Raw genomic sequence first — 27,944 nt, 5'->3', positions numbered from 1 at the left:
TGTGTCACTGGGCTCCTGCCCTTCCTCCAGGTGAGTGGCTGTGCCTCGTCTACATCTGCCCTGTGCCACAAGCTCCAAGTGCAGAAGTTAAAACACGCTCTTTTCCTCAGACTGTTGGCTTTTGACCCAAGCTGTTGCCCACCTTTTTTTTGTTGGTTTATTTTCCCACATAAGGAGCTCTCCTGCCCTTTCCCCCCAGGCCACCTTTTGGTGTGTGCAAGGCCTGTCATGTGCCAGGAACAGGTTTTACCTGTGGGTATTGGACTGTAGCTCCAGGGATACTTCGTGCAGGTGCTGTCCCTGCCCAGCAGATCAAATGGCAGAATGGTGTCTTATCCACGTGCACATTTACCTCTTTTCCATGGGGGAATACATATCTGATAACATTAGAATTTGTAAACACGTGCTTAAAAAAATCAGTAATATCATCAGCCAGAGGTTCACGTTACCTGTTGGTATAGTAAATTTTTCTGGTCTTCTTGGGCTGTAGTAAAGCTCCAAGAAGTTGGATGAGTAGAAAGGATTGGTCAGACTTGTGCTTCCCAAGCAAGTGTGCAAGTTGAAGGATTAACTGTGCTCCCCCTTCTTGTTCCTAAGGTGATAGTCTGGGGAAACTATGGGCGCATGGAGCGCAAGCACTTCATGGGAGTCGCCAGGGTCCTCCTGGAAGAACTGGATTTGTCAACTTTAGCAATCGGCTGGTACAAGCTCTTCCCGACTTCCTCCATGGTAGATCCCACTACAGGCCCGCTCCTGCGTCAGTCCTCACAGCTTTCCCTGGAGAGCACAGTGGGACCCTGCTGTGACAGGTCTTAGTGAGTAAGGAAGGGGGAACTGCTTTTGTTTTTTAAACATGCTGTCAAAGGTTTTGTTTGCTGGAACTCTGACCTCAAGCGCAATGCATGTTCAATCAGTTCTTGTGGAGCTGGAAGAGGAGGATAAACCAGTGACCTTAGACAGAAGACGAGGGGGAGGGCACTGTGCCCTCTCCGTCCGAGGAGGAGGTGCCGTGGGGCATGAGTCCTAGTTGTCAAATTAGACATACACCTCTTGTTTCACTTCTCTCACTGTCATTCTTGGACCCTTGTTTCAGATCAATATTAACCCTGAAAAGTTGCAGCGTTTGAAAGAATTTGAGGGGGAGTAAGGAAGGAATTTTTCTTAACTGTGCATATTAGAAATTTCTAATACGGATTCTTTCACGAGAAAGTACCCGAAAAATTCAGAGGTCAACATCTGGCCTGAAAAGAGCAGGAGCAGAAAGTTTAGGAGGAACCATTAGGGTTTTTATAAGGTCTTTCTTTTTGAAAAGAAGAAAAAGAAAGAAACCTGCAACTCTTTCCTTAGAATCAGTTCCCTGTCACTGAGTCATGTTAGCTGTAACACTGTCATAGCTGTGTTTTCAAACTGTGCCAAATTACCAGCAAGTGTCTTTACTGCATTACGTGTCTAACACTGCTGATGAAGCAAACTTGGTGGGAGAACAAGTAGCGCCTACTTAGACCAGACAGTTTAAACAGAGTTCGAGTTTAGCAGGATAATTAACTGCAGTTTTGCTCAGAAAAAAACCCACTGGAAGTGGGAGCTGAACACCAGAGTTGCAGCTTGACATGTTCTGTATTGTCAGATACAACGTTCTGCAGTTTACTGACCCCCTTACCCTGTTGCTGTGCATCCTTCAGTCATGATGTCTTCTATCTCCTGCTTTGCCTCCATCTCCCTTGTACTGGTACATATCTGCTGGAGATGCTGCCCTTCCTGTTGTGCTGTGGACTGACCTGAAACAGGACTGTTTTGTTCAGCCATGGGAGAGGAGATTGGGGTTTCTGGGGGTGCAGAATAAAGAAACCTCACTTTGTCATCTGACGAGAAGACGCTGGAGAGCACATAACCTTCCCTGTGGAGAGAGGGGAGCTTTAGGCAGTGTCAGTAGTACACAGACATTGTCAAGTGTCCTGCAAGAGGAGATGTGACCCCCGAAGTACAGAGAGGTAGCGAGTGAGGAATGTGACACACGGCGGTCACAGCGTGTATATTCTGTTCATTAAAGTGCAACACTAACTGTAAACAAGTCTTGTAGATCCAGTCAAGCACATTCTCAGAGCTGCTGAGCTGTGGCAGCTGTTGCCAGCAGAGCCACGTGCTGGAGGAAGTGCACTAGATCCTCCCAACAATGAAATTATCCAAAATCACAGAGAATCTCTGAAGGTTTTCTGTTGATAGCTCTGTTTTGGCTAGGTTTTGTCTTAGTTCCTAATGAGGATTTGATGACTGCTGTCCCAGAATAAATAAGCTTTTGGAGATGTTTTGCTTTGTGATTTAAAAGTGAAGGTCCCATGTCACGTGTAGGAATGAGCAGATTCTTGAGCTGTCATAGAGAAATACTGAGCATTTATTTCTGCATGTGGACCTCAGCTTTGTTAGAATAAAAGCATGAGTGTTGAGTGGATGGTAAAAGCAGTTGCTTTTGGTCCTAGCTTGTCTATGGCATTTTAAATTATTTTGAGGTAAATTACATGATAGATGCAAAAATTATAGGCCTTACAATAATCTATAAAAAATTATATAATATAAAGGAGAGGGAAGGAGGACAAGGGACATAGAATGTCTAGTTTTTTGAGTCTTCAGTGGCAAAAGCCTCAACATTTCAGATAAATCTCCTTATTTCCTTGATCAAATATGTCTCGGGCCTCTCACTAATTATTTTTTCTAATTGTATTAGACAATTTCTATATATTAGCTGAAGAAAGTTTGTTGCATGCTGGTCAAACTATGTTGTGGCGCTCTCTCTTATTTTTATTTTTTTAAAAAAAAGCACATTTACTTGTAATTCAAGTCAGCATCTTTTCCTCTTGGTATGTAGTGAGTACTAGGCAATATTGTACAATATGTGTATGAACTAGAATAGATAAGGTAGATTTAGTGGTTTGTAGCACCGGATCTTTTAATAACTATGACTTTAAAAGGACTGTGGGGAGCTCCAGGTACATGCCAGACCTGGCAGCTGAGTAACAGGGCTTCTGTCTTAAGTTATGCTGAAACCTTTGTATGGCTACTTAGTTTGGACATTATCTACCAGTAAGAGCTAAGTTAATCCTGGGTTTCCTGTGTCCAGGAAGATGAATGCAGCGTTTTTGCAGTCTTTAATAGGGAGTAGGAGACTATTCATGCCAAAAACATTCCCCCAGAAAACTTTGTTTAATGACTGTCTGTCAAAAAGCTCAGTTCCTGTTTCCCTGGCAGACACATGTCTCTGTATCCTGCCCCTCCAAAAGCTGTGCAGGCTCAGTGATGATCAGTTTAGTTACCATAGGACTCCATAGCACTGATCTTCCGTCTGGTTTTAATCACAGGAAAAGGTCACTGTCAGGGGAAAACACAGAAGTTACAGTTCTGGTTGTGTTATTTTTGTTAAGGTCTCCAGTTCTGTGATTTGGAGGCAGTTTAACAGTCTGCTCTGTCCTGTTTTCTTCTGCATTTGTTACGTGGTTGACTGTGGTCCAGTGGCTCTTGCTTTTGTTTTACTCACTTCCCAGTCCTGTTTCTCCCCAGTGAGTGAGCGTTGCCATCCCTGGCTGCCACACACAGCACAGCCACGTGAACTGGCAAGTGCAGGTGACCTTCCCTCTTAAAGCAGACTCACAGGAGCCCTCCTGAGTGTGCTCACGGGATACAGAGTGAGGCCAGGAGAGTTGCATAGTACCCCAAAGTCTAAATTCTTGCTTCACTCATACCTGTGATTCCTGCACTGACCATGGCGTATTGTAGTCAAAAAAAGAACTCTTCTAGTTATCCATCAATTTAAATACTCCCACTATAGCATCCAAGACAAGGCTTGGAATAGCTTATTTTTATAAAGCCTAATCCTCTTTTTTCCCAAAAATTTGCCTGGCCAGTTCTGTCTGAGGTGATGTGCTGTGACAGTTGGGATGACCAGCGTGGTCGTGTACAAAGCAGACATTTGCCAGAGTGATGAGCAACTGGAAACTCAACTTTGGTTCCCTTTGCAAGTCCTGGCTGACTGAGCCTTTTCCTGTGCCTGAGTCTTGCTGTTAGTTCTAGTCAGAGACAGGGGAGAGAGGAAGAGCAGGAGACTTAAATAAAAGAAAAAAAGGCTTTACAGTATTTTTTGGTCTGTGAGCGTGATGAGGGATGAGACTGAGGAGAGAGAAATGCCTGCCCAGCTCAGGGTTGTGCATGAACTACTATGTTGTAATGGTAATGGGAGGATTGCTGGCCAAAAAACCCATGGAGAGCCAATCCCTAAATGTTACCTGAATTACTATTCCCGTGGAAAACAAATCTTGATGCTGAGAGCAGAATAATCTCTCCCCAGTGGGAATCCCCAGCACACAGGGAGAGCAGCCTCACATCTGGCTTTGTCCTCTTTGTGCTCTGAGCAAAAATTTGCAGCCGTGACCATGGCTGGTCCTGGTTTGTTCAGGCCAAAAAAAAAAAAGAAAGGTATTTTCCCAGTCTCTTGGTGTTTTTTTCCCTTTGCCCCAACACAGCTGGGGTGGCACAGAGCCAGCACAAGGTCCTCAGTCTGCAGTTCAGTCCCTGGGTCCTCATCCTGCAGTCGGAGCCATGCGGGCACTTGTGTCCTTGGGCAGGGTAAGGGCCAGGTGACTTAATTGTTCAGTCGAGTGCATCCCCACTCCTTGGGCATGGATTGTTTCAAAGGACATTGCAGCGTTATTTGCTTTGAATGAAAATATATATTTATTGTTCCTAGCTACCAGATCCTTTATCAATGTACTGTTCTAAATTTGCAGGTCTTCTGGAGTATGAATATCACAAGTTCCTGTAAAGGAGCTGTTTTTAAGATGTTGAGGCAGTTAACAGAATCTCAACCTAAGCATGTTTAGTAATGTTTAGACAGCAAGACAACTTTTTTATGAAACTCATTTTAAGTTAGTTTATTACATGCTGTTGGTAATATTTTAAAACAGGAAGAATATTTTTCTTTAAAGACAAAATGATATGTATGTTTTTTAACAGGTAACATAATTTAGTGTTTTCAAAAATGTTTGATGTTCTTGGTATGAAGTTTACTCATTCTTTTGATTTCTATGTTCCTTGTTATATTTTATCAACTTTTTTCCAAAAGAAAAGAGGCATATGTAAATAAACACCAGAAAAGAGTCCTATAAGAAATTCTGTTCAAACTGGCCATAAAATTATTAGTAAGTATTTGTTATCATTCATTAACTCTCAGCTACTTTGTTGAAAGAATTGATGTTGTATTTTCAAGATGAGAACTACTTAGCTAGTTTTGTCATAATCCTGTACTCTGTATAAAAATCTTTTTATAAAGAAAGTCTAATAGGCTACCAAGCAATAATATATTCCATTTGGTGTGCACAGATTGTGACTTGCAGGCTGTAGTACATATTGTTGATACAGTTTATAATTGTCTTCAATCTCAACGACATCACTTTCGAAAAAGATCCATATTAACTTTGACTGTAAAAAACAAAGACTGGGCTGTTGCCTTGTGAGATATATTCATCCTATAGACTTCTCTGTGAGTGTCTGTGCCCATCGACATGAGATCTCTCTTAGGTGAGGAATGAAAGAGCTGTAGGTGACTTCATACTACAGAGGTAAAAAATAGTTTCAGTATAAACTTCATGACTGTTTCAATCTCCTGTTTTTTCTTAGGCTATCTAGTATTTGTAACTCGACGAGAATGGTTCCCACTGCCACCGTAGCCCTGATAAAGCAAAAAAGCCTTTGCACTCTGGGGCCACATCAGTTCTGCCTGACAGCTGCCTATTTTCCTCAAGATACCAGAGGCAAGCTAAAGGGAGGTTTTTTTCAGAGCAGCAGGTTGGGCTGCTCTTCTTTAAAGGCTTTGTGGGTTATTTTGTCCATTTCGTAGGTGGTATTTGTCCATTTTGTTAGAAAATTCCACCCAAGGCAGAGAGATTGCACCTTCGCAGAGGATCACGGGGGACTGAGGGGTAAAACAGGCACAGTTCTGTGCCATTCTCCACAAGTTTGCTAGTGCTGGGCTCACCTGAAGATTTTTCCAAAGTAGCAGGATCGAGATATTGGACTTTAAGTCAGCTCCATCATTGGTGCAGTGCATAGAATTAAACAGCCTCAGAACGGTGTCCCAGTTCATTGCCTGTGGATTCCTTGCAGCATTTCCCATAGGACAGGTCTCTGTGTTGTTCTCAAGACTGCCAGACTGCTGGCCGTGCAGGCAGCAAGTCCCAGTGGTGCTGGGAGCCTGGAGGAATGATGGAAGAATTCCTGGTTTTTGTGAAACGCTTTGAGGAGAGAGAGAGGTGTAAATGCAAAGCGCCGTCAGTAGAGGAGCCCAGGGCATATTGAAACCTGGAGGGAGCATCTGAAATGAAATTGCAGCTACCAAATTTGAGCCAAACATTTAGAAAAGGAGATGATCAGTGAGAGCCTTTTCGTGCTTACCCCAGTGCACACCAGCCAAGGTGTGTGTCTGAGAACAAGTTAATTCCCCAGGGAGTTTGCAAGTGATTAGGTGTTCTCAAAACGTGGCCGACGAGTTTTCCACTCACACTGCCAGGCCCCTCTGCTCAGTGGCCACATCCCCGTGACCAAGCAGCCACACGTCCAGCCCCAGCTGCTCACCCATGACAGCAGCATCCCAGTCATTCTTGGGGAACCTCAGGCTCTTCTCAAAGTGTAGACACCCTCTGCCCTCCCTCCCCCATGGTAGCTGCTCTTACTCTTGCAGAGGGGAGGAACCAGGGAGACTTTCTTGTAGCATTTGGTTCTTTGCACTTAAGAGGCTGTAACAGAAGGGCCCTGCACCAGCCCTTTCCAGAGCACCAGCAAACAGAGGTGACAACCCATCGACTTTCCCTTCCCAGTAGCTAAAACAGCACCCAAAGCTGTGTTGTTCAGCCCTGCTCAGCCAGGTCAGCAGACAGCCTTGGCATTTATGCTGGGCACCTCAGGTGGGCTCGAGACCCCTGTGCTGGGCAGGGAAGGGTTGTGTCTGGCAGAGAGGCCATGAGGGCACAGCTGTGAGCTCTGCTCCCTGAGCGGGATGGGGGCAGAAGCAACCCGAGGGAAGGATCCAGGATGCTGAAGCCATCCCACAGGCTTTCCAGGAGTTGGTTTTTGTAGTTGTTTGGGCACCACACATTGGGATAGGTGCTCCAGGTCCCACTAACAGCTAGCCTGGAGCTTGAAATCCCGCAGCAGTGTTTCCTTTGTGGCTGCTGCTCCTTACCCAGTGCTGCACACTGGTCTCTGCTTTGGTGATTCCGTCTCCTCGACCTGGAGCTGCTTTTGGCTTTGGAGCAAAGGAAAGCAAGGTTTGGAGAGCGAGTCCAAGGCACGATCCCACAGCCTCACCACGCTGGACTTGCCTTTCTCCTGCTCCCTGCAGGCTGTTCCCTGCACCAGGAAACAGCAAAGGGCATCCCGGGGATGCAGTGCCTCCCCCAAGACCCCCTCATGCAGCACTGCCATGGCCTGCCACCCACCAGGGATGCCCGTGTCCTGCCCACGTTTCGTGGCAGTCCCAGATTCAAACCACAGGGGGTCCTTCCTTTCCCATCCTTGGAAGGAGCAAGGGGTCTTCTGCAGGGGCTGCACAGCGCAGGCAGGTGGGATGTGCCACACTGACAGCCAGGAGAGGACAGACCGGGATCTGCCCCGTACTGCCCGGGGAGAAGGGGAGCTCCCAGCTAGCTTTCCTCCAGGTTCCCTTTGCTTTCCCCAGCGTTCTCTGCTCCCTTCAGGAGTTCCCCCTTCCCTCTCCATACAAGGCCTTATTCCAGCCCGAGGGGACTGAGGCTGCCCAGGGCATCTCTTTCACTGACAAGTCCCTCCCAGGCTGCCTGCCGGGAGCCCCAGGGTGGTGCAGCAGAGCTGGCCTCTGCTCGGGGATGGGGCTACCCCCAGCCCATCCACACCCTCACCTCCCCACTCCAGCATGCAGGTGCTCTGCCTTGTTCCTCTCGTGCCAGGGCCTGGCCAGTGTAGGGAAATCTGCTTTCATGGTTTAACCCTTTTTACTTCATTAATCGCTTCACAAACCCCAACAGCTTTGCAGGGGCACTGCACTCCTCTTGCCTTTCTGCAGGAGTGGGGGCAGCTGATCTGCCTCTTTTTGGCCTCTGGTAACCCTCTCCAAAACTTTTTGGAGGTTTTTAACATCATGTGGTGAGATGTAATCTCCGTGGAGCCGGAGGGAACACAGGCAATGGAGCTGGGCAGCCTTTGCCCCGGGGGCGAGGGGCTTGCGAGGTGCGTGGGCTGCCTTGGGTGGAAGGTGGGACACGTCCCTGCAGCGCCGGTGGGACGCCGGCCACTCGTCTGTAGTCAGGAGAGGATTCTGCTATACTTTTTTCCTGTCTGTAGGTTTTATTCAGACAATATGTAATGATTGAGTGATTTACAATTCAGTGTTAAGCTAATGAAAACGTTGATAATGGTGATAATAAAACCTTTCTTTTTCCTATGGTGTGTTGGAGGTTTTTCTGCGGAGTGTCTCTGCCCTCTCTGTTGCCACCACCCTGATCTTCAGCCCGATTTCAACTGGGCCCTCCCTTCTTCTTGTGTCTGTGGGGAATGAGAGCAACTCATCCTGGTGTGTCCCAGTTCTGTCCCAGGCTCCTTGCCAGTGCTCTTTGTGGAAGGGCTCTCACTCCAGCTCCCTCAATCAGCCCCAGGTTCAAACCTGCATTCTCCTGTGACACTTCCAGATGAAACTGGGCCATGGGCCTCCCCAGGCACAGAGCTCAGCTTGCTCCCAGCTGTACTCTGCTCACCACCCCAGTCCAAAGTCTTCTGCTCCTGCTGTTTTCTTCCCAAAGATCCTTCATGCCCAGCCCTGGCCATTCAAGGGTGATTTTGAAACCCTGGAGGTGAAGACTGCTGGAAGAAAAAAGCACCCCTGCCCCAGGCCATTGGGAATACTGAGTGAGTATGGGTGCAGGGGAGCCTGGGGATCCCTGGGGAAGGAGACCCTCGGATGTCACTGGGTGTGCAGCTGCTGCCTGCTCCTGGGTGACCTTTGTCAGCCCTGGGGTGGGAAGTGTTAGGAGGCTTCTGCTGCAGGGGTCTGTGGGAGGGAGTGGTGAGAACAGGCAGCATTCCCTGGGGAGCCGCCACAAGCCCTTTTCCCATATGGGAGCAATGAGGGATCACAAGTCATAGTTCATGGAGAATTTTCTTAAAGGTTTTTCTCATGCCTCCACATCCCTCTGCTGGTCATTGGGGCAGGACCGAGGGGCAGCTTCTCACCTGCCCCAGCTACAGCCCCTGGGGAGCAGTGGTGGAGGGAGGAGGGGGAGAGTTTCTTCAGCAGTGAGAGTGTCTGGGGGCACCTGGGGGTGAACAGCATCTCTCACCCTCAGACCATCACCAGCTTCCAAAGCAGGGCTCAGGCAGTCCCTGAGCAGCCAAGCTCCCCAGCAGTGCTGCCTGGAAGCTCAGGCCACATGGAAGCAGCAATAACCCGAGTGTGTGCCCCACTTTCTGCACCATCACCTCCTCAGCAGCACTGTCCTCCCCGGGGCAGATGTCACAGCACAGCCCCACTGCCTCTGCTGGGCTTTGCCTGTGCGTGGTGGGCTCTGTGACCCGAGCCCGGGCAGTGCCAGCCTGAATCCAGAGGGAGAGTTCCAAGCTGGCTCAGCCTCTGCATTGGAGATGTTCTCCTGCTTCCAGCTCTGTAAGAGGTGGGTTTCACCAGGGCAATGCTGTGCAGGCTCTGCTTTGGGCAGGAACTCAAGACCTGCCTCTTTCCACGAGGGTGGATGAGGGTGAGAGGTACCATCTCCATCTTAGCCACTGGGAAGGTGTCCCAGGTTTAACAGGAAAAGAGGGAGAGATTTCCATCTGCTGCCCAGCTCTGATGGCAAAGGCATCACATTACAGCCAATCCTTGGGCTGACAGCCTGGGGGAGTGTGGGGGAGATGGGAGATGGCAACAAAAGGGCTGAGCTGGTGGGATCAGCATGAAGTGGCACCACTGAGGAGCTCAGAAGCCAATGAAAGTCTCATTTTTAAGCCTGTTTTACACGCTCAGAGCTTGCTTTCTGCCTCCCCACCCCCCTTCTCTTTAAAACCAAGGCTCACCGAGCTGGTCCAGATCTGAGGCCACTGGTGCAAAGTGAGGCAGCTGCTGGGCCCCTGGGGGGAACTGCAGTCTCCAGGGTTTGGGGCTTGGACACATCCCTCTGCTCCTCCTCCTGACAAATAACCAACCACCACCAGCTGGATTCATCTTTTATTAAGCTGCCACTCAGAACAAAAGGGAGAGAGCAAAGCCTGCCCTGAGACCTTTCCAGCGCTGGCACTCTCCATGCCTTCACATCAAGAAAGGTGGATTTTCCTTCAGGAAAACCCCCTCAGAGGGTATTTTAGATAGAGCCATTAGTGAAAATGTCCCTTTACTGGGGAAAAAAAAAAGTGAAACAGGGCTCCTGCCGCTGTCAGAGCCTAGTCCTGCTTTCCTGCGGATGAGACAGGATGGACAAAGGCCACCAGCTGGAAAGAGCCTCCCAGGTGTGGGGGCACGTGGGGATGGGATCAGCCCCCTCAGGTAATCCCAGCAGCAATAAACAAAGACCCAGGGGCTCGTAGGGACTGTGAGTAGGTGAGGAACTGGCACTCCTGCTGGGCTTCCAGCTGGAGGGAAGGTGGAGAAGGGAGGGGTGATTTTAGCTAAAAAAAAAAGTCTCCTCAAGGCCAAGCCCTTTTCAAGTGACTGTGTGTGGTTGAGGAAGGCTCTCCCTGGGGCTGCCCTTGGCACAGTGGGGTCTCAGCAGAGGAGGGCTGGGCTGGGCTAGACTGGACTGGACTGGACTGGACTGGACTGCAGGAGTTCAGCTTCCCCTGTGAGTGGGACACAGATCCCACCAGCCAGCTCAGGACCTCCCAGTGGCAGTAAGGTGTAAGAGGTACGGTGTGCTGGTGGGCAAGTGGGTGAGTGCATGGGCCTCCAGCTTCCAGAAGCACTGAGCCAGCCTAAAGGACTGGGAGATGCAGCTCCATGAAGCCATCCCCATGTGCTGAGCCCCTTCCCCCCTGCCCATCACCAGCTGCAAACCTATTGCATGGCACTGACTTACCTGCATCCAGTGTCAGGGGACAACTTAAAGGTCCCCAGCCCTGCAGGGCTCACTCACATGGGCCCTGGATTTGGTACTCTCAGCAAGTGCAACCCACCCCATGGAGCAGAGCCATGTGCTGGCAGCAGCCACAGCCAAGGTTTGGCAGGGTGGGAAAGCAGCAATGCACCCTTTGGGGAGCAGGGAGGTGGGAAAGCAAACCTACAGCTTGCAGGGCTTCACACCAGGGGAGCTCTTGCCAGACCCAAATGCCTGAACCTACTTGGGAGGAAAAAGCAAATAAAAACCAACAATGTCATTCAGTGCCTGCAAAAAAGGAGTACTTATTTCTCAACAGGGTTTAAAGGCTCCTGCTGGACCCTGCGTGGGGCTGGCTGCCAGCTGAAGGGGGAGAGGAACAGAAGAGATGAGAGAGTAAGAAGAACCTGGCATCTCTGTTCTTAATTTATCATCATGGTAAGACTCGAGCACTGAGTGCAGCTCGGCACACGCTCCTAGATGGATTTCCTGCGCAGCCGGGGGTGCTGCCGGCAGCGAGGGCTGTTGGATGATACAGTGCTCCCCGGGGAAGAGCCGGTCTGACCCCGCGTGCTCAGGGACACCTCGTCGATTTTGTAGGAGATGGAGTTGTAGTACACGGGGTTGGTGTGGCAGCTCAGGGTCTCGGGGTGGGAGGGCACGGGGCTGCCGCACACCTGGGGTCTGTAGCACAGGCACGTGCAGAAGGAGGGCACCGCGGCCGCAGAGTTGGCCGACTGGCGCCGCTGCCTCTCCGCGTCCTCCTGGACCAGCGGGATCAGGTTCATCTGGCTCGTCCTGTCCTCCACGGGGAGAAAAATGGCGTTGCTGCTCCGGCTGTCCTCTTTTGGCTTGAGGTGGACGTTGTTCCGGGCTCTCCTCAGCGAGGCTCGCTCCTCGGCGTCCCGCCGCTCGTCCTCCGAGTTCATCGTCAGGAACCGCAGCACCACCAGGTTGAGGAAGGCGCCGATGACGGTCAGGCCCACCAGGATGTACATGAAGCTGAAAGCCACGTACGGGGGCTTCTTCTGCAGAGCCTCGTTCTTCTGCAGAGCCACAAAGTCTCCAAAGCCAATAGTGGTCAGGGTGATGAAGCAGTAGTAATAGGCATGAAAGAAAGTCCAGCCCTCGAAGTAAGAGAAGGCTGCGGCGCCGATGCACAGGGTGCCCATGCAGGACAGAAAGCCCACAAGGACCATGTTCTCCATGGAGACATGGGTTGTCCTCATGCCGAGACACTTCTTGATCTTCTTGAGCAGCAGCCGCACCACGGTGTTCATGCGCTCCCCCAGGCTCTGGAACATGACCAGCGTCAGGGGGATGCCCAGGATGGCGTAGAACATGCAGAAAACTTTGCCGGCATCCGTGCCCGGGGCAGCGTGTCCATAGCCTGTGAAGGAAAGAGGAAAAGTGGTGTCAAGCCCCCACTGCGGTTTCCAGCAAGGCTGCCCTGGGACCAGAGGAGCAGTAGGAGAGTGGGGGAAAATGGGAAACGACTCGGTAACAGATCTGCAGGCAGTGCTAACGGGGCCACATGAGGCCACATCCTTTGGGATGATGGCACATCACAGTATCATGTAGGCAGAACCTCATTTGGCCTCTAAAGAGAGAAGGTCCCCTCCTGACAGACCCTGAGCTTGTTGCAGAGTCCAGGAGGGGCCCTAAAGCTGGACTGGGGTCTAGAGCTGGACAAGCCTCCTGCAGCTCACAAACAATTCAGAGACCATGCCAATGCAGCGCCGGGTGTGCAGGGTAACCTTAGGGAGGCTGAGGGCTCCACAGGATGCTGAGACAACAGTGCCAGGGTCACCCTGTGGGAGGGAACACACCCAGCCAGGACTGTCCACAACTGCCCTGCAGGGGCATCGAGACCTCCCTTGGCACCTGCTCTTGGTCCTCCTGAGCACTCCAGTGTCACAGGAACCTTTGACTCTCGGCTATATGAGAACCCGCTGTGTGACCTTGTTGGACACAAGTTATAGAGCCAGTCTCTGCAGAAGCATCTAAGTGTGGGAGGACTTCTGCAGAGCCACTCCGGATTTACTCCAGTGTCACCAAGACTCAGACCTAACTCACGGCCAGACTGCTGGGGAGGAGGGGTTGTGCTGTTTTAGATGCAGGGAAGTGAGCATTTATGCCATTGAAGCCCTGTCAGCCCTTGTCCCGGGGACAAGGAGCTCAAGGAGGACAAGGTTTGCCTTGAATGCCTCCTGAGATTTAATTTCCCCACCTTGGTCCAAGTTTCAGAGCTGTGACTCAAGGACACACAGGATTACACCGTGAGGCATAATGAGGTATTCACTGCAATCTTCCGGACTCCAGCGATTCTGTGCCCACCTCAATTACAGCAGCTCAACAGAAACCAGTGGCCCCTGCCCTCAGCAGATGAGTAACAAACTCAGTGCAGGGAGTCACGTGGCATGGGGAGTAACAGCATCCAAAGGCATCCAAAGGCATCCAAGCCTTTCTTCTGAGTTTCTTTTACAAGAAACTACCAGGGCCAGAAACTTCCCTTCTGAAGGTGCCCACAGAACAGCACTGGCTCCTTCCTATGCTGCTGCTGGGGCCTTTCACAGACAGCTACTTATATTTTCACTTTTTGCGGGAATTTGTGTGACTTTTGCGTGGAGAAGAAACCCTTTTGTTTATTTCTGTCTTACTCTAAGCTGTGCCTTGGCTTCACCTCTGTCCTTGCTGCCAGTGGTTTTCCAGGACTCTTGTGGAAGCTGACAGCACACAGTGATGGGATGACCAGAGGAGGATAACCATGTTATCCCGGGCTCTGGAACACACCTCCCACTCCAGGAAACTCCTGCTTGGGACAGGGTTGAGGGGCTGAGGACAGCATCCTGCACCATGCTGCACTCTGAGCTGTGAGCAGGCAGGAAGGCACCAGCTTCTAATTGCTCTGTCTGTTCACAAACCCACACAATCAAAAATTATGAACTTAATGCCTGCATGCCACATTTCACAGAATACAGAGCAGACAGAAAACTGCAGTGGCAAAAAAACCCTGTCAGATCCAAGCTTAATAACCAAGTGCAATTACCAGATCCCAGGCTACCAGATAATACAGTGACAGCAATGAGGAGGTAAATATAATGATCCATAAGAGCAGTAAGTGGAAAAACAGTTGTTACACCCTGAGAGACTGTTGAAAGAGCGTTTGACTGATGCTTTCAAAATGACAAAGGGAATTAGAAAGAGTAAACACAGCTACATTAACGTTAAAACTGAGATTTGGAGCACAGCCCAACACAAAGAGATCTGACATGCCAGTGTTTCAGAAATATGGCACCTGGGCTGCAATTATTTATTGCACAGGGCGTGTGAGAAGCGTAGCCATTGTTTGTCACAGCTGACAGGAAAATCATGTAAATGAAGCTATAACCTGTCAGGCAGTGATGGAGATTTTTGCTGAAGCCATTCACCCTTCCCTCCTGCTGGGGCCTCACCTGAACTGTGCCCCAAGCCCGCTGCTGTTTGCTGGCCACGTGTGTTCCCAGCTGCACGGCCCCCATCCCATGGGAACACATGGAGACCCCAGGCAGGGCCTGCAGGGTTCCTGCCCCTCTGCCACCTCTTGTCCTCTGGTAACACAGTGCAGTTGATCCCATCAGCCCTTGTCCTGGGGGATGATGCTTTCAGCTACCAGAGGTGTTTCAACCATCCCAAGCCCTTTGGTAAGGCTGAGTTCTGTCCTGCAGATGAGGAGGTAGCTGCTGGCTGTGGCAGGGCAGGATTTGGCCTCAAAATTCCTGCCCCCAAAACACATCTGCTGACTGAAATCCCAGTACAAGCAGTGACACAAGCACAGGATCCCAGCCTGTCTACCCCCATGGGATGCTCAGGGTGCATGGATTAATCAAAATGGATTAATTAAACAGTGCTAAACTCCCATGTGGCTAATCTCACCTAGAATTAAGGGAACCCTCAAACAGTTTCATTCTCTTGCAAAATTGAAGGCACTGGGCTCTAGTGTGGGTGAGTGTGGCTGTGTGGGAGTTTAATGTGATTCAATCGTTCCCCTCCAAGCTGACACCCATCTCTCTGCAGGTTCCCGCGCAGGCAGAGCAAGGGGCAGTGGCTGATGGCTCTCTTGGCTCCCTGAAGCAGGTCTCACACAGCCAAACCTCTGGAGTTTTGAGCTGGCAAAGAAGCCAACAGTTCTTGCCCAGCTCTTTGCTCGGCTCGCTGGACACAGCCCTGAGCAGGGGAGAGACGTGGCCCCCACCTCTGCCCTCCCACATCGCTGCCGGCTTGGGCAGCTGCCTGCCCCGAAGGTTCCTGCAGAAGCTCCACGAGGTGCTGCCTCCCTGGGACACCATCGTGTCTCGTGGCCTCAGCCACAGCAGCATCCCCGGCATCTGGGTGGCCCCAGCCTGCCCATGCCTTGCCTTCCCCAGCGCTGGGCACTGGGGGTCTCACAGGGTCAACTTGGGGGTGGCCTAAAGAGATGCCTAAAGAGATGCAAGCCTTGCGAGGAGGAGACCTGCCTCTGCCATGTGGGCATCCCCCAGGCTGTCCTGGAGCTCCCGGGGGTACTGGAGGTGAGGGGATGGAGGAGGATGGGGTGCAGGGAGGTGGCGATGGAGGGATACGGGATGCAGGGGCGTGGGGATAGAGGAAGATGGGAGACAGGGATGGAGGGACACGGGGTATCGGGAGGTGGGGATGGAGGGACACGGCGTGCAGCGGGTTGGGGATGGAGGGATACCGCGGGCGCCGGCCGGGCTGCCCGCACTCACCGATGGTTGTGATGACCGTGATGGCGAAGTAGAAGGAGCCGGCGAACTTCCACTGGCGGCCGGCGCGGTGCGGCTCGGCCTGCAGCACCAGCCGCTCCAGCTCCCGGTAGTCGTCGGCGGAGAAGCGGTACTTCCTCCGCAGCTCCCCGCGCTTCTGCTCCAGCAGCCGCTTGCGGCCGCTCTCCGCCTCCGACTCCAGCGCATCGAAGACGGCGGCGCCCACCAGCAGGTAGGAGAAGATGCAGAGGATGAGCGCGGCCGTGCGCAGGTTCTGCCGCTTCATGGCGAGGGGCGGCCGCCGCGCTCAGCCCGCGCTCCGCATGGCCCCGCCGCCGCCCCCCGCCCGCCCCCCGCGCATCCCCCGCGCACCCCCCGCGACCGCCCCCCGCGCACCGCGCACCGCACACAGCACACCTCACACCGCACACAGTACACAGCACACAGCACACCTCACACCGCACACAGTACACAGCACACCGCACACCTCACACCGCACACCTCACACCGCACACAGTACACAGCACACCGCACACCTCACACCGCACACCACTCACCGCCCCCTGCACACCGCGCACCGCACACCTCACACCGCACACAGCCCACCGCATACAGCACACCTCACACAGCACACCGCACACCTCACACCGCACACCTCACACCGCACACCGCACGCGGCTCCCCCGCACCGACCGCGGGCACCGCGCAGCGCCTCCGGAGTGCCCCGGGCACCGCCTCCTGCGCGCTCCCCGCACCGGCTCCGTAGGCAGCAGCTGCTTCGGTCACCGGCTCGCACTCACCCCAAGGCTGGCTCCGCTGTGTCCCAAGCCCCCCGTGCCCGGCACCCTGGGCAGAGCTGGCGGCCCCGGCTGCAGGTGAGCCCTGGCGAGGCCGCGGTTCGTCCCGTGCCGGTGGCGCTGGTGACAGCCCCGTTCCCTCCAAAGCTGCCCCTGGCTGCGTGCGCCCAGGCTGGAGGAGGTTCTCATGCCAGCACCTGCCCTCCTGGCAGAAAGGGCCTTTAGGGCTGTGTGGCTGTCCCGAAGTACCCTGCGGTGCCATCCAGTGCAGGCAGCCCTCGCTCCTGCTGCTCTGCCCAGCTGTGGGCAGGGAGTGCTGCTTCACACCAAGGGCACTGAGGAACAGTTCCCCGTGTTTGCTGTGTTACCCCCATTATCTGTCTGTGTCACCCCTATTGCCTGTGTTGCCTGTGTTACCCACATTATCTGCGTCACCCGTATTATCTATCTGTGTTATCAGTGTTGTCTATCTGTGTTGTCTGTGTTATTTATCTGAGTTATCTATTTTGTGTTCTCTGCCTGCATTATCTGCCCCATCTCTGCTTTTCACAGCCAGTCACCAGAGCAGACAGTCTGCCTTCTTGTGTCCAGTGCTGTCTTAAGAGGGCAGAAAGGAACAAAATAACCAGGTTCATGGTTTCTGCTGCTTTCTTTGGCACGCTGATAAGAGGCTGCAGGCACAGGGGGCATGGGGCCTGTCAGCCCTGTGCTGGTAAGGAGGGCAGTGAGTGCAGCCTCCTCACACTGATGGGCTGTGGACAGCCCAGGTCAGCTCCGAGGAGTGGGGAAATTACCTGGGGAAGGAGGCAGAGCCCACAAAGTGAAGACCCTGTTTCTCATTCCTGGTTTCCACAGCTTTTATGTAACTCTTATACTTCACTTTTAAAAATAGATACTTCTGAGTTGTGTGTTGCAGGAGATAGTATCTTGTTCAAGAAATAAACTATCTTTCTTTTGGCTGGGAATAAAGCAAGTAAAAAAACCAATGAGGCTTACATCCCTCTTCATCCATCTTGCTTCTCTCTCTGGAGAGGACAAGATGCTTTGGGCTTTCTTAGCAACAATGGAGGTTTACATTGGACATAAGAAAAACTTTTTAACCATGAGGACAGTGAAACACTGGAACAGACTGCTGGGGGAGATTGTGGCACCCTGTCACTGGAGGAGTTTAAAAATAAGATAAGCAGATGTCTGGGTGCCTGCTGAAAATGCTCTGGGTGCTGCAGATGCTCTCCTGAAGCAGGGGATGACTCAATGCCCTCCCGGAGCCCCTTCCAGCCCTGTCCTCAGCATTTCCATGGCCAGCACGAGGGACACAGTGGCCTTTCCTACTGTAATTGTGAACTCTTTTTCACCCTGGCCACTTGCCACTTCCCTCCTCCTGGCTGAGCCTCCGTGCCAGCACCATTAGTGAAAGTTGTTATTGGAGAAAAAATAGACTCCCCCATCCATCCATCCAGCAGCAGCACGAGCTGTCAGTTTGCTGCTCACATCGCAGCGCTCACAGCCCCCTAAATCATGTGGCACAGCCTGTGCTGGAGGAATGTGTCTGGTTTGTGTTCCCTGTGGTGTGTTTGCAGCCCTGCTAACGGGGCCTGGGGTGCTGTCAGACCTCCCAACCCAGAGACATGTGGGGGCTGCCTGCTCGAGTAGACACACTTCACCTGCTGCTGGGAATTTTTTCCACTGGTCAGCAATGACATCCCACCTTGCAGATGGGCCCCAGAGCTGCTAATTGAGCTCCTGTTGGTTCCAGAGGAAGGAAGTTTTAAGGTGACTGCATCGCTGGGTGCCTGTCACGCATCTTTTAGGAGGAGTTCTGGAGCCTCTAGTGCCTCCAGTGCCTCACAGGTCAAATTCTGGGGTCCCCAGGTAATATTTGGAGTGTTAAGCTGATGCTGTAGCCTGTTATTCAAAGCCATCTGCTCTGTTGGGCCATTGTAGGTTCCAGTGTGGAAAACCCTGGGAGATGCTCTCTACCTGTGAGTGACAACAGGCACAAGGCATTGCCCAGTTTCCTTTAGCAGCAGCATCAATCTGAGCTGCTCATGGACTAACTAAATCCTCCACAGTTTGTTTCCAAACCCATGTCTGTGATGAGAGCCAGCAGTGCTTGGGCAGTGATGGCACAGCACGGCCTTCCCAAGGTGGTACCCACACAGGGAGTGGGTCTGTGGATGGGATATCACCCTCCCTGTGGCTGGGGCCATCGAGGCAGGGGGGCCATCTCTACCATGCAGTATTAACAGCTCTCAGCACTTCCTCAGGAGGGTTTCTGCCAGCTCTGTCCTCTTTGGGGCTGGTGGAGGGTTGACTTTAACTTCTCCTGAGCCCAGAAGAAATCCTCGCCTTGCAGTGTCTTGTGGCACAGCTCTTCCCTCAGCATGGCCCTTCCCTGCTGCTCTGGGAGTTACAGACATCGGGATGTCACTGATTTCTCCTTTCGGGCTTTGCTTTGACCTCGTGCAGGTCACAGGGCCCTGTGGAATAAATGCTGCTCAGCAGGAACAAGGGTAGCAAGATCCATCTCCTAATGAGAAATCCCCCAGTAACAAACCAGGACTGTGCTCAGGGTGGGGCTGGAGGCTTCATAATTCAGGCTGAATTCAGCCTGCTCTGCCTCTCACCCCTCACACGATGCTTTCTCCTGCCTGCAGCGAGCACGGGGCAGGAGAGACACCAAACTGTGCCAGATGGCTGTCGTGCAGGGCCATCCTGTCCTGCCCCTCCTGAGGCACAGGAAAGTTTCACACTTTCCCACTGCCAAACCCTCCAGTTCAACCTTTGTCTTCCCCCCAACTTTGCTGCACTCGAGGAAGGTCAAGCCGGAGCCGCAGGCTCAGGGCAGGCAAGATAATGTACTTTATCATTGATTTTCAGTGAGAAGTTGCATTATGAGATTAAATGTCTCGTTTTTATTGCGTGGGGAGGCAGAGAGAAAGCGGGAGCCCTGAAAATAAAACCGAAGTCGAAGCGCTGTGTTCCTGTTGTGAGGTGCTCGTGACTGGGAGTAAAGTTGCCTTTTCTTCAGTCCTTTGGAGGTGAACTCCGAGAAGCTGCTTCCTCTGAGGTTGGTAAACAAAGTCAAACTTCATCTGTGTTTAAACCAGTGCCTAATTAATGTGTCTAATTGGCCCACATCTACTAATTCCAGGCTGGCAGGGAGTTTATTAAAAAGCTTTTCTAGTTCTAATGGATTGAAATAAGCAAAGCTGCTTAACAGTCTCAGATGAAAGGCACTAACCAGGGACCCAGTGGTGTGGGTCTGTCTGAGTCAGTCCCACATCCCATCAGGCATCAGCCCCCTCCTGGGTTTTGGCCACAAGGTGCTCCAGCTCTCTGGGGGCTTGGGGACCATCCTGGTGTTCTCTGCTTCTTTTGGTTATTTTTAAACACCAAATTGATGCTTTTGTTAGCCTTAGTAAAAGCATCAGCTGTTCTGGGTTTAATGCCATTTAATACCGAGATTATAGATAGCCTGGCGATGCCACGGGGTATTTTTAAAGCAATGGATTACTTAATTTCTGAAAAGTATTAGTTATCAATGTGTGAATGACAACCAGCTGCAGCTGCCCAGATGGTGTCCTTGCACCACAACAGGCTGCAGGCACTGCTGGGCTGACCCCAGCCAGGCAGCACCATGAGCTGGGCACAGAGTCCCTGATGGGGCCCAGGCTGGATGTAGCTGGGTTTACTTCTGCCCCATGACTCCATAAATCATCCTGTAAATTATCCTCCTGCTCACCAGAGCTGCCTTGTCTGTGTCCTCTGGCCATGCTCAGGGTTACTGCAGGCTCAGTAACCTCGTGCTTTCTCTCTGCTCTGAGAATTCCCACTGCCTCCTTCCCAGGGTCTTTGGAGCTCAGATGGCTGCAGGCACTTTGCTCTGCACTGTGATCTGGAAGCTCAGCAAGGGAGTCAATGAAGTGTTGGATATAAACTGGTTGCAAGTGCAGATCACCTCCACATGGTCTCCATGGATGTGGCTTCCAGGTTTCAAACCCAGGGCAGGTGGACACAGCTCCACATATGACTGTCTTCAACCACCTTGCCCAGTGCCAGCCAAGCTGCCTCCTGATAACCCACAGCTCATTAGTAAGCCTTTCCCAAATACCCTTCCTACCCAAAATGGGTCCTGCAAAGGGCTGCACAGCCCCATCCTCTCCATCCTGCTCCCCCAGCAGCCTGATCTCCCAGTGGTTGCACACAAAGCAGACTTGGGCTGGAAATGCTGACAGTGCTCTTGACAGTTTATGGTCACAGACTCTATTTTCAGCCTAATAAGTTTTTTATGTGCTTGGAAAACTGTCAGTTGAACATCAGCCAGGTAAAAAGCACCTGCCGTAAAGTGCCTGGACCACAACCAAATGGGAAAGGTGCTGCTCTGCTTTGGCAAGTTCTTGATCTCAGACACTTCAGTTGGTTCACTTATTTGGTTTGAGGATCTTGGCTCTAATTATAAAATAATAAGATAAAAGAATAACGCCTGTATTTAAAAATTTGTGGAAATATTTGCTGAGAGCCTGTTAAATCAGAGCGAGCAGCAAGTCTGGATTGGGGTTTGGGGTTGGGAGGCTCTGTGGTGCTGCTGCTGGTGCTGGGGTGGGCTGGTCCCTGCCAGGAGACCCTGGATCCCAGTGATGAAGGAGAGAGGCTTTGGGAGCATGTCTGGAGGAGGGTCCTGCTTCTGGGGAAGGTGAATGTGGGGATGAGCTGCCACTCCCACTGCAGACTCACCAGAGAAACGTGGGCATATCCTTGGCCACAGGGAGAGCAGGGCCTGATCCCGAGCCTGCCTCTGCTCCCACCATGGACATCACGATGCTATAAATGACTTCCCTGCCTCACAGCCTGTGGGACTGCCAGGAAGGTCAGGGGTGGGGGGACAAAGGGTCTGGGAATGAATTGCAAGTATGTGAGGCTCTTTCAGAGGGTTCCCCGGTGACAGCTTCGCCCCTCTCATACCAGGCAGGCCATGCCATGGCAGCCCTGCATTGCAGGCACTGGCACGGCCCTGAACTGCTGCAGGGATGCTGTGGGACACCCCTGGGGAGTGATGGGCTCTGGCAATGCTGTGTGGCACATCACAGCCCACGGGGCACCCGGGGAGCACCGTGTGTGGCTCCAGTGCCAAGGGCAATAACCAGGTCCCTGCATCCCACGGCACCCTCCTTGCCCAGGTGCCACTGCAGGGTACTGCAGGCTGGTGGGACAGGAGGCAGCACCATCCAGGAGGGAATGGTGGTGGGTCCAGTCCCGGGTGGGATCTGCCCATCCTACAGCCCTGCCCTGGGTGGGATCTGCCCATCCTGCAGCCCTGTCCTGGGTGGGATCTGCCCATCCTGCAGCCCTGCCCCGGTGGGATCTGCCCATCCTGCAGCCCTGTCCTGGGTGGGATCTGCCCATCCTGCAGCCCTGTCCTGGGTGGGATCTGCCCATCCTGCAGCCCTGTCCTGGGTGGGATCTGCCCATCCTGCAGCCAGGGTGGTGCCGCCCCAGGGCTCTGCTTCCCAGGCAGACAGTTTACAGCAAATGGCTCCTCTCGGTCATAAAAATAACCCGGTAGGAAACAAACTGCCCCCAGCACTTCAACTGGGGAAAAACGCATTTATTAGTAAAACTCAAGATGTCCTTTCCTGTTCTGCCTCTCAAGCTCAGGGAACCAGCGCTGAGAGGTTGACTGAGCTTCCCAGCCAGGCACCAACTTATTTCAATGCAGGGCTTGATTCCTCCAAGCTGCATTTTTCTTCCCCTGCTAGCGATGCTCCACTGCTGGTCCCTGACTCCACTGGCCAGAACGGCTCTGGCTTTGGGGCCACAAGCGATTTCCCAGCTGATAGAGCTGTAAATGCCCTGTGAAATGTTCCCAGATGCCCATGCCTGAGAGCACAGCAGGTTCCCTGTGGGGAATGAACAGAATGAAACGAAAATATTTGTCTTCTCCTGCAGTGTAAGCACTGCACTGGGGACTTATTTCTTCCTCCACCTTAAAACTGCAGATTTTACTAAGTCTTGTTTATATGCAGAGGGTTTCCAGTTGCTTCTCTCCAGGCCTTTCTGTGGAAGGACTAACTGGGGAGATGAGAAGCATCCTCCCTCAATTGCAAATGCAAAAATGTCCCTGTGTATGCCTGGCCCAGCTGCTTGTCCCCTGCTCCAGCCCTGGCCCTTTCTTCCCAGCCATGCTCAGGGGCTGTGTGGTGTCTCTGGGGTTACAGCAAACAGCAGCACAGGAATCACAGCTGTTCCAGGCATCAGGAGGCAGATGTGTCATGAATCAGTTAAAGGGAATCTAATTAACAGTAGGCCTTTCTGGAGGCAGGCAAGCCACCTGAGCTAAATGGAAAAATAAATCAAAGACTTCTCTGGGTTCTGAAATATTTAGTTGACTTTTAGGTCCTTTATTTGAGAGTCTCCTGGGCTGGGAGCTGAGTAGTGACAGGCAGTGATGCTCACCCAGGTACCCCCCAAGGCACCTCCACTCATGGCCAGGCACAGACTCAGGGCATGAGTCCGGAGGTTCAAGCCTGGTAACTGCTTGCCAACAGTCCCCTTTATGGAGGCAGATGAGAGCTGTGAGCTTACCCAACCTGGGATTTGGAGGTGCTGATGTGACTGCAAGCCCAGTGCCCATCCTATGCTGTGACTTTGGGAGATGATGTGTCCCTCACTCCCAGGCTGAGTCTGCAGGTTTATCCATGAGACACCCTCTGCTCCTCACCCATGCAGCACTGGAAAGGAAAATAAACCCTGCTCCTGCCTTCTGTGCTGCTGGGTTTACTCCCACTGGGGCTGACCAGAGCTGCTGGCAGTAAATATTGGGATGAGGAGTTATGAAACTGCCCTGGGGAAGCTGCAGCATCCTGTGATGGGTATTGCAGACCCGTGGGGTTCTTGGGCACCCCCAGGCTCCTGGATGAGCAGCATCCTGTGGGAGCTCTGCATCCCCATCTCCCCTGGACTCTCAGCATGGCACTGTGTGGCCTTCCCACCACTGCACACTTTTAAAGGGACATTTTTGCCTCCAAAACCAAGTAACAATTCAGTGAGAGTGTCTGGCTCTTGGCATCACCACCAGTGAACCTGCCCCTGAGCTCTCCTCTGTGCCAGCACCTTCCCATTGCCAGGACACCTCCTCACTGCTGTGCCTGGACTGGAGACAGGGCGGTGCTGCAGGGTGGGCTGTGCTGGCAAGAGCACACTGGGAGCTGTGGTGTGTGGTTGGGTGATTATCCCCAGCCCTGCTGAGCAGCACCTCCTCATCAGAGCAAAGGCAGCCAGGACAGAGTTAATCTGCCTCCTGTCCTTGGGTGTCCTCTGCACAGCATGGAAGCAGCCTCTCTGAGGAGAAGCTGTGGTGCCCCTGGGAAGCCTGGGAGCTCTCTGATGCTCCTTGGGGTAAACTTTTTGCCCGTGAGCCCAAACAAGCAGAATAATTTCACTCTGGCTGCGCTGTGCCTTGGCACGAAGGGCTCCTCAGGGAGCCCTGGATCGGACCTGAGTGTCTCCTGTTCATGGCAGAGCGGAGGTGTTGGGCGAAATTCAAAAGACAGTCTCCTCCCAGGATGCTGGGGAGGCAGCTCAGACACAGGGCAGCTCCCGGGGGTTTCTCACTGCCCCACTCCTGTGCCGGCACCTGCCTCAGCAGCGATCGGCACCGATGGCAGGGGCAGGGAGGGTTTGCCGCCGAGGGGTATTTAAAGGGATGGTGTGAAAACGGGCACAACTCCTTTAAGGTTGGGCTCAGCAAGCCGTGCAGGCCAAAGCCCTGCCCGCGGGTGCAGCCGCAGTCGCTGTGCAGCGCTCATACCAATGCGCGTTCGGCGGGAGCCGCTGCCGGGAGCTGCCAGCGCATCCTCAGCCCGCCCGCTCCGCGGGTCCCGCGCGGCACGGCATCACCTATTTATAACTGCACGCACTGCAGGAGCAGTATTAGACTGATGGCTTCACACAGTCACGCTAAGTGTTGCTCTGTTTCTGTGATCTGCTCTTCTGCACAAGCTGTTGGTCTCCTGGATGCCAAAACACTCTGCATAGTGTAGACAAAGACTCTCACTTTTCATTTTTATTAAAATCTTCACCAACAGCACCAGTCCTTGGCATATTTACCAGTTTTTCCCAGGCCACCTTGAGTAATTGCATCTACTATTCCTTCCCAGTCCGATCGATATCCTTGGTAAATAACATAACCTGTCAGCTCTGTTATTGCTGCAGACAAAGGTACTTTAGCAATGAAATTGTTTTGCTGGAGAAATAAATACTTCTCACTGAATCTGAGGATGCTGTGACCTTTCATTAGTGATCTGAGTGACTCATCCCTTTTTGTGTGCACACTGCAGACTCCTACTATGCCATATGAGATGTTCCACAAAGTCCCACTGCCCGGAGTAATGGGGAGCTGAATCCTGTGGGAGCCTCCTGCTCACGCTGCTTCTCCTCCAGCTTCACACCTTGCCTGGGCCTGGGGGCTCTCACGTTATGGCAATGCCCTGTTTACCCAGCAGAGACCCTGTGCACCATCTGAGTTCCACAGCAAAGTCCCCAGCACACCCAGCCCTTGTCTGCAGCAGCTCCTGCTCTCCCTGGCTCTGGAAATCTCTGGCACAAAGGTATAAGCCCCTGTTCTCAGCACAGGGCAGCCAACCCACACTTGTTTGGCACACAGGGCTTCACTGGCCATACCAACACCCCTGAATTGAGTGGAGGAGCTCAGTCAGAGCCAGGTTTTAGCCAACCTGTGCAAAATGAAACAAAGAATTAATCAGAGTTCAGTTCCATGCGTTTAACTGCTGCTGATGGTGATATTTTCTTCTTGTAGAGTGTTTTGCATGCCAAGAAAAATAGTTTTGCACTTTGGAGGAAAAAGGTAGTTGTACATCTGTGCATCTGTACGTGTGCCTGTTATTTCTGCCTGACTGGCTTCCCTGGGCTGTCAGCTCAAAAGTTCTCTGTAATATAACAAATCTTGACTGTGTTTGCAATAAATCCTCAACCAAGAGGGGTTTATTTAATGAAACAAGAAATGCTGCCAAATTTCCATGCTTGATCCTGATCCCATTAATGTCAGCAGGAGAATTCCCACCATATTTGATTTATTGGTTGGGTCTAATCTGCGTAAAGGAGTTAAAAGTCTGCTTTCAGTTTCCTGTTGCAGATAAGATCATTGCAGATAAGATCATTGCTCCACAGTGCTATGACAGAGAGGCTGTGGGAAAAACAGACAGCAAAACAATCCTCTCATCTGATTTTAGGCACCTTCAAACCTGACAACACATAGCCAAGGGAGGGGAAGAAGGACGTTCAGCTCATCACAAGCCAGGAGCCCAAAAGAGGTGACGGTTCAGGATGTAACCGTGGCACAGCAGCTCCAGTGGCACCGACCCCCTCCTGCCAGCAGCAAATGCTTGTGTGTGGCCCTTCCAATGGCTGGCAGAGCTGCTGGGAGAAGGGGAAGGGGGATTAAGACAGCTCCCCACCTTCTCTGCCCCTTTACCCACTCCCTAAAATGTGCTGTGTCCTCCCCTTCCCATGCCACAAGTGGGGACCGGGACAGACCAGGAGCTGCCCGTGCTGGTTGCTCCAGGGACAATTCCACCCTTCTGGTCCCAGGGGACAAAGAGCCCTGGGGAGGTTTTGAGCAGTCAGCAGTGCCCACACATTTTGAGCAGGTCCCCTGAATGTCCCACAGAGAGCAGCAGCTGCTCTTTGGGAGGAAAGGAGCCTCCCTGGCAGCAAGGGCAGGAAGGAGGACTGGAGGAAGAAAAACCGGAGGAAGGAGGGCTGAAGGACTGAGGGCTGCTTTGTTGTCCCATCACCAGCTGTGAAGAAGCTCATGTGCCAATGGTTGACCCTTAATTGCACACACAGCCAATGAAGGGAAGGAGCTCATTATCCCCCCACCCAGTTCACAGGGGGAAACAGCATTGTCTGAGAATAAAGGAGACTGCAAAGCAAGAGATTAAAAAGAAGAGGAGCTGGACAGCTTTCAGAGGTGTGGGTACTTTTTCAGCAAAGGAGGAGAAGAGTTCAGAGCTCTGGAGAAGCCCAGATCTGGGGAGTGTGTGCAAGGAGCAGGAACCAGATCTGATCCTAACGTCCCAATCCTCCCTGGAGGACTGAGAAGAAGAGATTGGGAGAAGATCTCATTTGCAAATTTAAGCTTTGTCTTTGGGTTTCCTCTGGACGAGGGGGGAGCTGGAGGTTTCAGGACTCTGCTGGACTTCTGAGTGGTGCTGAGCAGACTCCGGGCACCGACCCCAGTGCATGCCTGTCCCAGATCACTCTGCTGGCTGCCTGCAGTCTCCCTGTCTGCAGAGAACTGGGAAGCTCACCTTCGCTCCCTGAACAGGCACGTCCCTGCTCCAGCCCACTGGCCCCCCGGTTCCCTAATTCCCATAAAGCTTTAAAAGAAGCCAGACGACTCACAGCTGAAAGCAGAAGGTGTTTATTTGCACTTTAGACATATTAACTGGGCTGAAATCCAGCCGTGCTCCCCGCACGCCGCGGCAAAGGTGGGTCTGTGCGAGGCACCGAGAAATATCAGGCAAAGGGCAAATGGGGTGTCAGAGTGTGGGGACTGCTGCCAGGAAGGGGCCACCGTCTGCGGATCAGCACCTTCGCAGAACGAGCTGATTTAAACTCACAACCCACTTCCTTCAGCCGAGCTGCACGGGTTGTTGTTGCAAATCACTTTGTTTCTCTGAGGGAACCGAAACGTTTGAGCTTTTCCTGGTGGGTAAACGCCCGGAGTGAAAAACACTCCCCGCCCCGAGGCAGAGATCCCCCAGCCCCAGCTGATGACAGCGACTGCCCTCGCCACCGAATCCTGCAGCGCTGCTTCTCTGTTTCTGCACGTCTCGTTTTTACGAGACACATCTCACCCCCTCGCAAGGCTGGGTGCAAGATGCAAGCACCCACCCGAAGGTTTGCAAACTCTCCCGGGATTTGCCTGCTGCAAGCAGCGGTTCAAGCTATTGCAGTCATTTGCCTTCCAAAATAAAATCCCAACCAACAGCCTCCAAAAACTTTAAAATGCCCGCTTGTTGGTGTCTGCTATATGCTCTTCCAAAAGAAAGTGAGTAATGCTAAAAATCTTTTTACTTCTGCAAAGGAGGTGGGCAGTAGAGGATCCCACAGATCCTGAAACAGCTCAGTCATCCAGGAACAACTAGCCCAGGAACTGGCACAGCTTAGTCATGTATTTAAAACCTGACTTTTTTAATGGATATTTCCATTTCTAAAGCACCTCCCCCCTGCAAAAAACCACACTCTCAGCTGTCCTGTGATGCAAGTAGTATCCTCTCCTT

At 52.3% G+C, this 27,944-nt stretch overlaps 3 protein-coding genes across 4 annotated transcripts in view; 2 read left to right on the top strand and 1 right to left on the bottom strand.

Annotated features, from left to right (window-relative positions):
* RIMS4 (regulating synaptic membrane exocytosis 4) overlaps window positions 1-8,461 on the top strand; it is a 54,453-nt gene extending 45,992 nt beyond the window's left edge. Inside the window, exon 6 of the mRNA XM_027745856.2 lies at window positions 598-8,461. Coding sequence (XP_027601657.1) covers window positions 598-816 — 219 coding nt within the window. The 3' untranslated portion in view covers window positions 817-8,461. The remainder of the gene's footprint in view (window positions 1-597) is intronic.
* KCNK15 (potassium two pore domain channel subfamily K member 15) lies at window positions 8,352-16,148 on the bottom strand. The gene is made up of 2 exons (XM_027745855.2): window positions 15,845-16,148; window positions 8,352-12,486 (listed from the first exon to the last, which is right to left on the bottom strand). Exons 1-2 carry the CDS (start codon window positions 16,125-16,127, stop codon window positions 11,573-11,575), a joined length of 1,197 nt encoding a protein of 398 aa, XP_027601656.1. The 5' UTR covers window positions 16,128-16,148; the 3' UTR covers window positions 8,352-11,572.
* Window positions 15,881-24,957, top strand: LOC120323604. 2 transcript variants are annotated; one of them, XM_039383078.1, is made up of 2 exons: window positions 15,881-16,073; window positions 19,573-24,957. In XM_039383078.1, the coding sequence occupies exon 2, from the start codon at window positions 21,469-21,471 to the stop codon at window positions 22,495-22,497; it is 1,029 nt and encodes a 342-aa protein (XP_039239012.1). In that variant the 5' UTR covers window positions 15,881-16,073; window positions 19,573-21,468; the 3' UTR covers window positions 22,498-24,957. The 2 variants fall into 2 exon arrangements, with proteins under 2 accessions (XP_039239012.1, XP_039239011.1); XM_039383077.1 differs by lacking the exon at window positions 15,881-16,073 and adding an exon at window positions 16,499-16,716.
* The last annotated feature ends 2,987 nt before the right edge of the window (window positions 24,958-27,944 follow it).

Source organism: Pipra filicauda, unplaced genomic scaffold (assembly GCF_003945595.2).
Source record: "Pipra filicauda isolate LSUMZ 115617 unplaced genomic scaffold, ASM394559v2 scaffold299_size895176_pilon, whole genome shotgun sequence".
Taxonomy (NCBI): domain Eukaryota; kingdom Metazoa; phylum Chordata; class Aves; order Passeriformes; family Pipridae; genus Pipra; species Pipra filicauda.
Note: the sequence above shows the minus strand (reverse complement) of the source record. Positions and strands in the feature narration are given on the sequence as shown.